This window comes from Charadrius vociferus, unplaced genomic scaffold, assembly GCF_000708025.1.
Source record: "Charadrius vociferus isolate BGI_N301 unplaced genomic scaffold, ASM70802v2 scaffold278, whole genome shotgun sequence".
Classification (NCBI taxonomy): Eukaryota; Metazoa; Chordata; class Aves; order Charadriiformes; family Charadriidae; genus Charadrius; species Charadrius vociferus.
In genome coordinates, this window is record NW_009649705.1 from 2,628,727 (window position 1) to 2,641,448 (window position 12,722).

Sequence of the window (12,722 nt, forward strand, 5' to 3'; positions counted from 1 at the left end):
GCGGGCCTCGGCCGCCGCAGCGAGGTGCTAACTCGGGGCGGTGGGTGGGTTTTGGCGTGTGGGAGAGCTGGGCTGGGGCAGGGCTGGCCCGGCGCGGGTTCCTGCTGCCCCTGGGGTTCGGGAGCCCGGCGGGCAACGGTCCAGTTTGGCTCGTTAGAAAGAGTGGCTTAATGCTGAAGTCCCTGACAGCTCTGTGCTACTCTAAAAAAAATACAGCCCGAAACAAACAGCTAACAAACGTCCACAGCGTCTCTCCTCGAAGTCAGTCATTCTTCAGGTCCGAAAGACTGCTGCCCTCTTCCATTGCGATGTGGTGTGTGTGTGAGTGTGAGACGAGTGGAGAAATCTGAGCACAGCGTTAAGATCTTGTTTGTCAACTATGTCACAAAACTCCTAAGTTTCTCTTGGGCACTCCTGCAGTAATACCTTCTTGCCACAAGATACAGCAGTATTTCCGACTCTTGTGGGAATGCATTGTTTCATCCTCCTCTTGAGCTAAAACTGAGGTTCTCTATTTGAACAATAATCTGGTGAGGAGGGAAAAAAAACCTGCCCTGACAGTAACAGCCCCCTACCCACTGCTGTAAGTCTGCGCTAAAAGCGTGGGCTACAACAAACCTTATTGGTGAGACCGCTTGAGGTTTCAGCACACGTGTCTGGGTGCTGTCATGTGGTGGTGACAAAGCTGGCTCTTACCAGTGGCACTTGGAGAGCTTTTATTTGCTGTGGGTATGTGAAGGGATGGGAGAGCTGGACTTCTTTTGTACAATCTGTAGTTCAAAAGAAAAACCCCACAATCCTAAAAACCTGTGTCAAAATAAAAGAAAAAAAGTATTTTTTGGTCAAACATTGATTTAAGGAATCTTCATTTAAAAGTGCAATTTGAAAGAGATGATGCTAATTTATAAAGATACTGGTAGCTCAGCTATGCTTGTTTGAGTGATCCAAATGCTTTTATTTTAGAAATACGTGTTACTCAGGAGGCTACAGTAGCTAACAAATCTTGACCCATACCTTACCTTTTCCATAAATGTGTGTGTTCTGTAGTTTGCTTGAGAACTTCTGACGTTGGGGCTTACTACAGTGAAGTTGTGTGTGTGTTTTTTTGTTTTAAATGGTAAGTTTTGAGTGAGAGCTTACTGTCCGCTTAGCAACACTAAATGCAAAGTTTCACTTTTTTTTCTTTTTTGGTCCCAGTTATTTCCACTGATCCCTGCTGTTTCCTGAAGCTTCCTGTTTTGTTCCTTTTTTTCGTATTTAAACCAAAGGCAGAGCATGTTCCTGTTTTCTCTTCTTTTCTCATCTGCTCTAGTGCTTTATCTCTGACTTTTACTCCCCTTTTAATCCTTTATTGATGCCCTAGTGGCCCTGCATTTTCCAGTTTCCAGAGGTTGCTTAAGTTTAATATTACCAATACAGTGGTCTTGGAAGTGACAGGAAATGCATGAAATTGTAAAACCCTCCACTGTAACAGTCATGGATATGGAGTTCTGCTCCTATCTTTGTTAAGGAGATTTTTTTTTTTTTTGTGATCTCAGGTTATTTAAGATTACTACCCTGTTCCTCACTGCTTCTGTTTGAAGAGACTGATGCCTGCTATAAATCTAATCAAGTTAAAACCTGCATTTTTTTAAGAGACATAATTAAGTTGTCAGTTACTGCAAGCTTCCTCTGGGCGTTTCTCAGTAATATGACTTCATCACAAGATATAGGCAGAATGTTCTTGCATGCCTTCAGCATGGTAGGGTGCTTCATCTAAAAATAAGGGTAGTGCTAGAGGTCAGTAGGTGGAAAAGCAGTATCAAACCCATAGTTAGGAGTTTTTGGGTTTTGTTTTTTTTTTTTTTTTCCTTTTCACATGCTCATGGTATTTCCTGAATTGTAGAGGACTTCAGTAGCTGGGCCTTGGGTTTTCTGATCATCTCTGAAGCAAGATCCTGAACTCTTGAGCCAATGGGCTGGTGTCTGTCTTTAGACTATGAACTGAACAGATCAGTTTTAAAAATAGTGGGGGGAAAAAACCCACCCCTTTTTAATGTAATTCTGTGCACAAATTCCAGGTTAAGATCGCAGCTGCCAGAACTGTTGATAGTTGAGTGCAGTGTCCCAGAGTAGTGGTTCCTACTGTTTGGAATTCTGCTGTCCTTTTTCTGCTTTGTCTTTTTCTTCCTCATTATGTTTCTTCCAGCTCTTAGAGAAGCTGCTACACAGCTAGCAAAGGATATTTCTCTGTTAGAGAGGGATTTGTTTCTTATCAATATGTAACTGATCTTTTAATGAAATATTGAAGAGTCCAAGCTCCGTTTTCCTTCTTGTAATGCTTGTCAGACCCCCTTCCCCAAAATAAATGCTACTTTATTAATTGGCTGATGTTTATTTTCTTTTCAGTGGACTCATTGGTTGCAGCTGGGCCATGGTGTTTGCTGCTGGAGGCTTAAAAGTGAAACTTTATGATATTGCACAACAACAGCTAACAAGTGCACTGGAAAACATTCGGTAGGTCACCTGACTTGAAATGACCAGGACTGTAATGAAACTGTGGCATTTCTGTAATCATGAATGTACAGCACCATCTTACTATTTAAGGGAACATAAGTTTTAAGCTTTGAAGAAGGCTTTAGCATGGAAGTATAGGTCCTGTTAAGATCAGAACTGTGTTCCAAATGACACTTCTGAAGAGCACTTTAATTCTTAAGTAATGATTTAAGAGCTTAAGTTTAGATCCATATTCTTGAAATGATGTTTACCATGATATAGGTTAAGCTTAAAATGCATGAACTGAAGAGTTTTTGCATAAAAAGACAACAGATACTTTCAAAATGGAAGTAGGTTAATATGGATTGCTGAGGAGCCCTACTGCAATTATTAGTATTTTATAACTAGAATTTTTAAAATTCTTAAACTAATATTTTTTGAGTCTTAAAGGAATGAATTGCTAGTTCCACTAATAATGCAACAACTGATCAATTATAGTAGAGACTGGGAAGCATCTTTAGAAAGAGCTAATTTGAGAGTGTGAACACAAGAACAGTCACACCGGTTCCTCCACCAATCCTCCAGCCCTTTACTGTATTGCTCTGTGGCGCTACGGCTAAAACCATGTGCTTTTGGTACATGACAGAGCTACAAGTTCAAGTCCTGCCTGTCTGTTCCCCTCCCCCAACCTTCAGTGCCTGGAAATTGTGTGTGTATTCAGTAACTCTAACTAGATTTCTTCCAAGTGTTTCTCTAACCTTCCCTTGAACCTGTGTAAATCCTTTTGCAGCCTTCTTGCCAAAGGACTTTGTGTTCTGCAGGTTTACGGCTCACTGTGTGAAGAGCTATTCCCTTTTGTTTGTTTTCAGACTGGGTCCTCAGTTGCTCTGTTTGGCCCCTAGTTCTTATGTTAGAAGGGACAGTGTCTGGTTGGTTCTATTCACCCTCTTCTTGCTGGATCTGAAATAGTAGCTTTTTATATGGCTTTGAGAGACATTGTATTTATAGAGTGGTTCTGTAAACAATCTTAGGTTTCTGTATCAGCATTTAATTCTGAAGCACAGGTTGCTTCATGATCAGCATCAGCCTAAATGCGTCAACCCTCCCTTCATGGTGCCTTGGAGTGAAATACATCAGCTGCACCTAAAAAAGGGTTGTGGTGTGTTGTATCCTGACTGCCTTTTGTAACGAGGCTTACACCAAGGAGGAGAGATGTCAGGAGCCCCTTGTAAGTCAGTTCAGTTGCTGGAGGTTAGAAGTTAAACGGTATGTGGTATCTAGTGAGACTTGCTAAAAAGGCTTAGTAACAAGAGAGGGGAAAATCTATCTCTTACAATTTTTTAATTTTTTTTTTGTTTTTTTATTTCCCCCAACCTCTCTTCCCAAGTAGGTGTTAATCAGACCAAACACCTCTGTTGCTACACCTAGATGACAGACACTTGTTTTTTACAGAATTGGTGCCATAGCGATAGCCACGATGAGATTCTGGATTATTGTGGAGGGGGAAGTTTTACAGTCTGCATTACTGAAGAGAGCACTCGCCCCTAATTATTTCTTTCTCTAATAGTGGAACGAGGACTTTACCCTTCTAAGGTTTTTGGCTTGGAAAAGTGAAGCACAAAATGTCTTGTGTACTAGAGTACAGTGCTATTTGGGTGTGTCTGTACTGTCCTGTGCCTGCATGTGCTGCCCCATAGGAGTTCAAAGCAGGCTTTGCCCTTTGCGTAAGGTGTTCTTAACTCAACTTATAATTAACTTGTGTATCTTGGCTGTTGTACCATCCTAGTTAAAAGCCTAGTTTCAAGACCACATACTACTTATGATAAGTCCAAGCTATGCACTTTCTTCAACCAGTATTTTACTGATTGTGTCTATCAAAATATTGTCAAACTTGAACTTCTTTGCACTCATATCATAGCACACAACGTGCAGTAAATGCCTTTGAGTTACTGTGTAAGGGCTGGAGCTTGAGCAGGTAACTAGGGCTCACAGGAGAGAGCAACTCATAGTGGCTGGTGGCTACTTCTCTGGACTTGGTGGGATTTGTTTTCCTTTTTCTTAGCAAATAGCTAGCACTTTCAGGGAAGGTTTTAGGTTTAGGGTTTTTGTATTTTTTTGTTGTTGTTTTAGTTTTGAGAAGCATTTGTTCCGCTCTAGTCTGTAGTCCATGAACTTCTAGTGTATGGAGGTGCTCTACACATTAAGGAGAAATTGGAGTGTACAGAGGACCATAGTTTCCGTTTTCTAAACAGAAGAAAAGTGCGATTTGAGTAGTAAACAAGATTCACTTTACTTCTAAAAGGAGATGATACTCCTTTGATGACAAATTATACTTAAGTATTTATTAACTATTTTATGTGATGGACTTTTAGTACATTGACATGTAACTTGACTTGTAACTCGTTCTGAATTTATATAAGGGACATCTCGGGGTTCATTAACCTCATGAATTCAACTCTCACACTATAGTAGGTGGGCAGCAGGGCTGTGTAGTCCTGCAAGAGAACTGAAACAAATCTGGGATGAACCTACAATGATCATGAGAGCCTGTGTGTATCTGTATGGGAAATCTGAAATGTACTCTGTAAATGTATTTAAAACACTTGGTTATGGGTAGAAAATAAGATTAAAGTGTGGATTTTGGATCTACTGAAACAAGTGGAAATACATGTGGTACTACCACAATATCAGTAGACGAGATACAGGAAGAAAAGGAGAGTGTTTACTAAGGCCTAACATGGTGTGATGGATTTACTACCTATCTACCTGTTGATAGGCACATGGCAGGCAGTGCCCTGGCACACAAAATGACTGCACATTGGGTTGAACTGGGTGTACCAGTGGCATTATTAACCAGTGTCTGCTCTAATGGAACAACCTTTTGTTCTGCTGAAGAAACAAACTAATGAACAGCTTGATGCCACGCTTGACCTACTGAATGCATGCTGTAGTAACCTGCCTTGGAAAATGTAGCTTTTCATATCCTTTCTTCTGAGTCAGTGGGATTCTGGTTTGAATGCAAGATTGATAAACTTTAAAATAATGAGAACTAGGAAAAAAGTAGTACCCTATTCCTGAAAGTAATCCTAAAGCATATGATGCAGTAATGCTTTAGTGCAGCCCCCCCCAAAAAAACAGTTTGTGATTCTTGTAATATGTAAAACTTTTTTCAAATAGTTACTGTGCTACTGTTCTAAACGTAATTATGCTGCTGGTAAAGATTGATTAATTACAGTGGAAACACTGTATTTTTCTCCTATGTAACTGGTTCATGTTTTATACAGAACAGTTTTTGCACATATAACAGACTATTGCAAGGAGAAAAAGTTCAGTTGACTCTGAAGAGAACACTAAAATTTGGATATTTGGACATGCATTCTGTGATTTCTTTCTAGAAGTAGATGCTGGTTAAATGTGGTATTTGCTTAGATACAAAACTGTGTCTCCTCCGGGACACAAGAGCAGGTAAATTTTTAATGTATAAAAACCAAACAGTTGTATGCATAAAGGCTATAGCGAACTTGAGGAAAAAAGAACCCGTAGAAGATCTCAGGAAGTAGTTTGTGCTAAAATATAAAGACAAGATCATTATTTAAAACTACATATTTACATTCAACTGCACTAAACAGTAAATTTATACTAGAAGCTCTTTTCTATCTTCTGATCCTTCATTTCTTCACTTAGCCCAAGTTGAAAAATTTTCTGGGTTAGGTTGAAGTTGAATTTGTGAAGTGCTAGTTGTATACAGGGATATGGGCACATAAAGTTAACATTGCTACTTTTATTACATAGATACAAGTGAAATGCAATACTATTATCAAAACATATTTGGTTGGAAGGGAAGCAACTTTGACCCTCTCTTTATTAAATAATAGGGACCCATTCCCTTAAACTTAATTAATTAAAATGAAAAGAAATTATTAGTGAGTTTGGTTCTTCCTGAACTTTGCCTTCTGAAAACTGATACATGGTGCTAATGTTGCGTAGTACTTTAAGCTCAAAAGTGAGGCTGTTCAGTGGGAACGACTTGTATGTCAGCTTTATCTGACTGTAGGTTGCTCTTTTGCATGGTTCAAAGACCGTGGGCCTTTAAAGAGTTGGAGCCAAGCAGCCTTGAGATCGGAATATCAAACTTCCTCTCTTCATTATGTATTAATTTAACCATAAATTTTCTTGGACTTAGTAAAGCACAGTATTGCACTAAGCAACCTTATTTTTTTCAGTGCTGTAGGAGCACAACTGCTATGGAACATGAACAAGATACAGGGGCTAGGAAAAAGAAGCATTTTGCTGCTCACCCTGGCGAAGTGGAGAGAAGTACTTTAAGAATTCTGTATTGTTGTGAATGGGGATCCAGAACTTGTAATGAAGTGCCCAATGTATGGCAGGTTGCAAGGCCAAGGTAGTAAACCATACCTATGACTTTGCTATAGCCAGAGTTTTGAAAGACTCTTCCCCCCCGTAACTCAAGCTCATCGTCTTTCTCATTCCAGGAGGAGACTAGTTTCTAGGAAGGACATTTGAAGAGGTACATTACTGCTTGCTGTCTGGTGCCCTCTTATGCTTTGTTTGTATAAAAAGCAGAACAGATTATTAGATTGGTTTTGTAGCCTGAGGAGTACACTGACACAGGATTCACTCTCTTTTCTTTGCTCATGGCATGTTCTGTGGCTGTGTGGTTAGAAACTTTTTCCAAGCTGGCTTCCTTTTCCAGTATCTGGTCTGTATTGTATTGACACTGTATTTGTATCAAGGGCAAAATGCAGCTTGGCTTTGGTCTTCCTTCAAAGGAGATATATAAAACTATGATGGGACACCTTCTAAGCAGACAATTCTTATCAAAGTATGTTTTGATTTCAAGTGCCTGACACTGGCACATCAAGCTTGTGCTAAATCATAGAATCATAGAATGGTTTAGTTTGGAAGGGACCTTGAAGATCATAGAGTTCCAACCCCCCTGCCGTAGGCAGAGACACCTCCCACTAGACCAGGTTGCTCAAAGCCCCATCCAGCCTGGTCTTCAACACTTCCAAAGATGGGCTATCCACAACTTCTCTAGGCAACCTGTTCCAGTGCCTCACCACCCTCAGAGTAAACAATTTCTTCCTGATATCTAATCTAAATCTAACCTCTTCCTGTTTGAAGCCATTACCCCTTGTCCTATCACTACATGCCCTTGTAAAAAGTCTCTCTCCAGTTTTCTTGTAGGCCATCTTGGAAGGCTGCTATAAGGTGTCCCTGGAGCCTTCTCTTCTCCAGGCTGAACAGCCCCAATTCTCTCAGCCTCTCCTCACATGAGAGGTGCTCCAGCCCTTGGATCATCCTCGTGGCTCTCCTCTGGACATGCCCCAGCAGGTCCATGTCCTTGTTATGTTGAGGACTCCAGAGCTGGATGCAGTACTCCAGGTGGGGTCTCACGAGAGTGGAGTAGAGGGGCAGAATCACCTCCTTTGACCTGCTGGCCACACTTCTTTTGATGCAGCCCAGGGTACGGTTGGCCTTCTGGGCTGTGATCGCACATTGCTGGCTCATGCTGAGCTTCTGATGAGTCAGCACGCCTGGGTCCTTCTCCTCAGGGCTGCTCTCCAGCCATTCCCCACGGAGCCTGTATTTGTGCTTGGGATTGCCCTGACCCAGATGTAGGACCTTGCACTTGGCCTTGCTGAACTGCATGAGGTTGTCTTGGGCCCACCTCTCCAGCCTGTCCAGGTCCCTCTGGATGGCATCCCTCCCCTCCAGCATGTCTACCTCGCCAAACAGCTTGGTATCATCGGCAAACTTGCTGAGGGTGCACTCGACCCCACTGTCCATGTCCACGACAAAGATGTTGAACAGTACATGTCCCAGTACTGACCCCTGAGGAACGCCACTTGTCACTGCTCTCCACTTGGACATTGAGCTGTTGACAGTAACTCTTTGAGCACAACTCAAATATTGGCGACTCTGCATTACCATGGAAAAACATGACTGTAACTGCATTTTCCTGTTACAAAAGCTTTGCTTTCATTGCAGCATCCAGTTTCTGTAGTGCCAGTATAGACATCCTGAGAGTACCATGGCTGGAAAACAGTTTGTGTGTGTGGTAACTTTAGGGGATCTCAGAACTTTGATTGGATTTTGTGCGTCACCATGCTCTTATGCTCTATCCCCGCTCCTCTGTAGTCCTTTGCTTTGTGCCTCTTCAAAACTGTGTTCAAGTCTTATATGCAACTGTCCCTCTTTAATAAACTGCCGTTGGTATGGATGAAGTGCATTTGACAATGCTGGATCTCTCTTGTCTTGACAGAAACATACATGCTTCTATGGTCAACCTTGTACTGCTCTTTCAAGGTGGTGTAACGTGTAATAACTTTTCCGTGGTGGTGTACTGTGTGCTTACTTTTAGTCTGGGGGAAGCAGGAAGATGGTAAGTGGTTGCTCACGCTTTCAAATGACCAGTCACAACTCAACGTTAGCAGCTTACTATTTGGCCTTTTTGTGGACTTGGCCTATTATATTTTGGGCTAGATATGTGGGACCAGTACTGGTGTGTTTGGTGGGGATTTTTTTTGTTGCCGTGCCAACTACCGCCCCATTTATCACACAGCATTAGACAGTAGTCTCATGCCATGACTGGTCAATGGCCGTAGTCTTTGATAGTGATGGTTGGCTGAACTTGTGAAAAACAATATTGGTGTTGTCTTCTCTTCTTTCCCCCTTTCTCCTTGCTGCTTTGGGCAGTAAGTCTGTGATTCAGGGGTCTTTAATCTTGCAAGTATTTGCTTGTTGCAGCAATGTGTGCTGAATGCTATGTGTGCCCGATAGTAGCTGTGGATAAAGGCAAGGCAGTGGGGTGTGAACAAGATGGGCTAAGTATTAGCATCACTTGCAAGGTCTTTCTCTAAAAACTTTTAGTATGGGATTTGTAACCATGAGCATCCCAGGCAGTTTATGTGATAAGGAGTGTTTTAGATTGGGTGCCTTATCTTGAAGGAAATACCAGCTCCGTTTCCAGAGTAGTGTTGACATGGGCGGTCAGGTACAACAGTAAAACTCTGGAGGTAGATGAAGTGTGGGCTGTAAAAGGAAGTAGTATTTTCTTACGGATGTGAAGTCTTTGTTCTTCAAAGACCATAAAGGTATGAGTCAAACTCCTCAAACCATGCACATAATTCAATTGCAACGTGATGTCCCATGGCGTGTTCTATGGTCATGGCTGCAATGACCTCAGTCTGTGGTCATCCTCAGAGACGATCACACTGGAGTCTAGGCTGCTTTGAATAAAAAGTCATCCAGTAGAGGTCACTGGTACACTACTGTGTGTACAAACTGGTCTGGTTTATGCGTTAATGTATGATAAATACCAGGGGAAGCTTCCTTCCTTTGCCACAAAAGTGTGGGCAATCTGTTACCCCAGGGAATATAAAGAGAGTTTAGCATTTAAAATTTATTTGTGGAAGAAAGCAGCCAAAATGTCAGTAAATATATTGGTGAAGGGGGGCAAAAAAAAAAAAAAGAGGAAGGCCAAAATTCAAGTAATGCGTAAATTGTGTTTCCTATTCCATGTTTAAATAACTATACTAATTTAAATCAATGGCTAGCATGAAGATTGGTGATGTTAACAGGAAGATTTTTGTTTAGGAGGAAAAATCAGTCCAGCCTTAAGTTCTAAAGTATTAAAATAGTGGGTTTGCAGGTTAATTAAGAAATGGTGTTCTTGGTGCACAGTGTAGTGTGTAATGGCTTATGACAGAGGAGCAGAAATGACAGGATGGTCATCACCAGCAGAGAAGGAAAGGTGTGGAACAGGAGACAGGTGCTATAAACTTCTATAAAAACTTGTGGAAGAAAAATAAAAGCCAGATCTTTCAGACTGTCAGTCTAGCATTTTTGAATCCCTCAGTTAACAGTCATGGAGTAGGACCAGAGGACCAGAAAGGATGAGACTAGCGTCATATTGCACAGAAAGTGAATAAGAACTTCACCCTCTTCTTCAAAGAAAGAAACAATTCTGTTCTGGTCTGTTCAAACTTAAATTTTGGTTTTGTTTTTTAAAAGCAATATGCAACCTATGAGCAAGATGAGGATGCTGGATTTAGGCAAGTGCACCTGGGAACTGAACTTTTGATGAATGGATAGTTAAGACCTTTTGAATTAGGGAAATAGCCTCAAGTTGCGCCGGGGAGGTCCAGATTGGATATTAGGAAAAATATCTTCATTGAAAGGGTTGTCAAGCATTGGAACAGGCTGCCCAGGGAAGTGGTTGAGTCACCCTCCCTGGAGGGATTTTAGATGTGTAGATATGGCACTTAAGGACATGGTTTAGTGGTGGAGTTGGCAGTGTTAGGTTTACAGTTGAACTCAATGATCTTGAAGGTCTTTTCCAACATAAATGATTCCGTGATTGGTTCCTTACCATCTTGCCTTACAAGGTGTGAAGGAGTCAAAAGTTTGGATACTGTAGTTTAGGTGCACCTGTTTCTTTACAGATGAAGCACTGGCACCTTTAGTGTGCTGGAAACCTTAAGTCTTGGAAGGAGCTCCTGCCTAGCAAGCTGTGGTGTACCCTGGCAGCTTGGAAAATGGAGCTGAAGCTTCCCATTTCCTATTCCTTACCACACAGACTGCTCAAAGGCAGAAATCTGTGCTTTCCAGCCATCCATTTGCTGCGTTGTTAAGAAAGCAAATGGGGAACTCATCCAGAAACTTGATGGATTTCCTGCTTATTTCTGCTGCCTGGGGGGGACTGTTGGATCACTTTTTTTTTTACTTTTTTTTTTTACTTTCTTTAAGAGCCTTTAAACAAAACTTACCAGAAAAGAATTTCTGGCTAGGTTAGCTTTGGGTAGGAAAGATCTGGGGTTGTGAGCCTAAGTCCATATTTGAGAAAAGAGGCAGAAAGCTGTTAATGGAACTCTTCTCATCAGTTTTGGACTGCATGAACTGGTAGGAATACTAATTTTGGCACCAAGTCTAAGGGACTCCAGGGAAGCAAACAGGACAGACCTGAGCAGCATCTAAAAAGCATATGACTCTTGGCTTTGTTTTCCAACTAAGAATGAATTGAACCTTTTCAAAGCTCTTGTCCAACGTAAACAGAATGCGATGCCTAGCTGTTTACCCAGGCGTGCTCTGCCTAATAGTCAAAAATAATTGTCCGTGATCAGCTCTGACAAAAATAAAGAGGAAGTGTTAGAACTTGCAGTACAGAAATTATTATCTGGAGTTAATTGCTGAAGCAGCTCATTGAAGAGGAGAAAGTTAATGTTTGTAGGAGGTAGGGCTGTGTGTGCACATGCACGTGAATTTTTTTTGTTGTTGTTGCTTTTGTTGTTCCCAGTTTGAAATATGGATGCATATTCTGGTTTGGAAGGTGCGCTGTCACTTTTACCAGCTTCAAACAGAACCTCTGTTGGAATCTTACCTACCCCAAAGTTACTGGAAATACTTTGATTCATTGTACAAAGTCCACGGTGATCTGAAGGTATTTGTTGTGCTAAACCAGCAGCAGAACTTCAGGCATTTTTTGGCTCCTCCTAAGTGGCTACTGAGTGCTTCTTGCCTTGACCTTACTGGGTTTGCTCCCAGGATAAGGTGTTGCTGCTCTGGGTTGGTGTCAGAAAGATATATTAGGAAGCTGTTTTGTTTGCTGGGAAACAAATGTTCTCTTTTCCATGACTTTGAGTGGAAGAAATGACATCAAAGTAACTTGTAGAACAGCAGGTGTTTATGACCTCTTAATAAAGCCAAGATAAAAGTGGTAGAGACTATATTTGCTGTATTTTCTTGGACACAACACAACTACATGGATGCTGAAGTAAAATTCTGATTCTGTAGAAGTTAATGGTAGATTTAATGAGCCAGTTCAAGCTAAAGATCTGAGGGCCCATTGAATCTCTGCTGAAATTTGACTTGTGTCTGTATAGTTAAGTAGGAACTGGATTGTCTCTAATTCCCTGCACATTTTTGTCTTTGGTGACTTCAGAATACTGTAAATCTCTCATTCTAAGCTATTTTCTCTGGGAGGGGGGAATAGGTACTTCCATTATAAGACAAGATGGATTGCATACTTCAATGCCTGTAAAAGGTCAGATAAACACACCTGAAACACTTTGTTCTTGCTTTTCTAATAGCTGAAGATGACTGTCTCGGGTGTGTATGTTGACAGGGTAGATGAGGTGAATCCCACTCATTTTGTTTAGGAAAATCTGAAGGAGGAAGCTTAATATTTTTATTTGATCTATGGACTCAATACATTTTCAAGGGAA

The 12,722-nt window shown here is 41.3% G+C and overlaps 1 protein-coding gene across 1 annotated transcript in view; it reads left to right on the forward strand.

The window, feature by feature from the left end:
- CRYL1 (crystallin, lambda 1) overlaps positions 1–12,722 on the forward strand; it is a 62,000-nt gene that overhangs the window by 919 nt on the left and 48,359 nt on the right. Inside the window, exons 2-3 of the mRNA XM_009890648.1 lie at positions 2,189–2,261; positions 2,389–2,496. Coding sequence (XP_009888950.1) covers positions 2,189–2,261; positions 2,389–2,496 — 181 coding nt within the window. The remainder of the gene's footprint in view (positions 1–2,188; positions 2,262–2,388; positions 2,497–12,722) is intronic.